Raw genomic sequence first — 2,114 nt, forward strand, 5'->3', positions numbered from 1 at the left:
AAAACAATATTTTTTATACTGACGTTTTGTAAAAAAAAATATTATTTTAATTATATAAAGATAAAACGTGAAACACTTATAACAATATATAACACATAATTTAAAAATCTTTAAAGAATTTCTCACTCATAATTCAATATATAAAAATAAAAGTTCCAAACATGTCTTGTTAAATTAAGAAATTATTAATCCAGGAGATAAAATTATTAAATACCCACAACAAAATTTAACACTTAGTTTAGATCATTTTTAAAGACTTCACCACTTATAATCTAATATAAAAAAAATAAAAGTTCACATAAAAGCCGGCTTAAAAATAAAAAGTAAAAGGAGGGAAAAGAAGTTAATTACTAATTAAGGTGGCAAAGCAGCTGGAACAGCCATGTGGGTTTAATGCTCACATATCATGCCATGCATTATTTTCTTAGATCAAAATCACTTTTTTAGTTTTTTTTTTTTTAAATACATTAAAAAAAAAAGAAAAAAGAAAAAGGGAAGGGTACTACATTAAAATGGTGCGAACTTTGCTCCCCTCCATCATCCCATAATTAGAACAACAAACTTCTTAGTTTCCAACGTTCTCTTTCTCTCTCTTATGAGTTGTTTCTTTGATTGTTCTCTTTTTTTCTATTCTTTTTCTTTTTCATTTTTCTCTCTTTTCCATATTGACTACTCCTCCTTTGGTCTTATCATCATGGAATCCATGTCTTCTCTTTCTAATGTATAAATACAAAGATTAGATAAGAGAAGAGAATAACAAGAGAGGAACACGGTCTGAATGCTTTTGATTCCCACGTTGTTGTTGAATTCTCAACAAGGACCAAAGGAAAAGGGTTGAAAAGGAGGCGGCTGCCGCGGCAAGATGCTGCAGAGAGCGGCAAGCAACGCTTATTCATGGTGGTGGGCTAGCCACATCAGAACAAAGCAAACAAAATGGGTGGAGCAAAACCTCCAAGGTTAGATTCATTATGATCTTCATCTTCTTTCTTATGTTATAATGAATGATGTTCCTCTCCTTTTGTTTTGGTTTTCCTTTTTTTACACGTTCATAGGAGAAAAACGTGATGGTTTGCTTGGATGGCGCTTTCAACGTTAATATTAAGAGAAATTAAGTTTGTGCACCTAAATTGATGTCTTACGTTAACGATTTAATTTATAACTATTAATTAGAGTGCGATTTCCAAAACTCCATCCATTTTTACGTCTCTCATAATTTCTACCTTAGATTTAAGTTTATGTTTCGTATAGATACGAATTTGAGTGTGGAAATAACATTATCTTAATTATTGATACACAATTACACATGCTCTGCTTGATCAATTCATAAACGAGGTTTATTTATAAATATGATATATTTGTAATGGGAAGATTTACTTGTACACCAGTGGGGATTTAAGGAAAATTTGATGCAATATCTCAAGGTATCAATGCAGTGTTATTACTTTGGAATATAATATAGGGAAATGATACTGTGACTCCTATTTTATATTTCTGGATATATTTCATTTTGAAAATTAGGCCTCAACTAATCAAAAGGGTTGTCACTTAAATTGTAATAGAGCCTTTGGGATGAAGTAATATATTATCCAGATATTAGATTTCATCATTTACATCTTTCCAAAAAAATAAAATATGCTTTTTGTCCATGTGATTTAGAAAAATTTTATTTGTTTCAAATCTATCCAGTTTAATTTTTTGCCAATCAATAGTTAATTAAAATTTGTTTAAATTTTGCCCCTGCTATTATCCCCTATTTCAAAAAACAACTACCGCCATCATCCTTCACCCACTAAAGGTGAAGAAAGAAGAGAGAAAGGTAATGACTAAGAGGTACAATTGCAAAAGAAAATAATCAGTAATTTTAAGAGATTTATCTTAAAAGGGTAAAATTAAAATTTAATTCAAATGTTAAAAGTTAAATTGAATCAAATTAAAGGCAAGTATATTTTTGAAATCTTTCAAAAACTAAAGAAATAAAAAATATACTTTGCTCTTAAAAATTTCTAACATACTCATGGTCATGGAGGCTGCATAAAAAGATTTCTAACATACTCATGGTTATGGACTTATGGAGACTGCACAATATTTTAAATAATATATTTAAAAAAAAACTT

General features: G+C 29.1%; 1 protein-coding gene across 1 annotated transcript in view; it reads left to right on the forward strand.

Annotated features, from left to right (window-relative positions):
* The window catches only part of LOC107639901 (protein NETWORKED 2D), a 5,161-nt gene continuing 3,448 nt past the window's right edge, over positions 402-2,114 (forward strand). Inside the window, exon 1 of the mRNA XM_016343460.2 lies at positions 402-956. Within this exon, the coding sequence (XP_016198946.2) occupies positions 863-956 (94 nt within the window). The 5' untranslated portion in view covers positions 402-862. The remainder of the gene's footprint in view (positions 957-2,114) is intronic.

The sequence above is a fragment of the Arachis ipaensis genome, chromosome B05, assembly GCF_000816755.2.
Source record: "Arachis ipaensis cultivar K30076 chromosome B05, Araip1.1, whole genome shotgun sequence".
Classification (NCBI taxonomy): domain Eukaryota; kingdom Viridiplantae; phylum Streptophyta; class Magnoliopsida; order Fabales; family Fabaceae; genus Arachis; species Arachis ipaensis.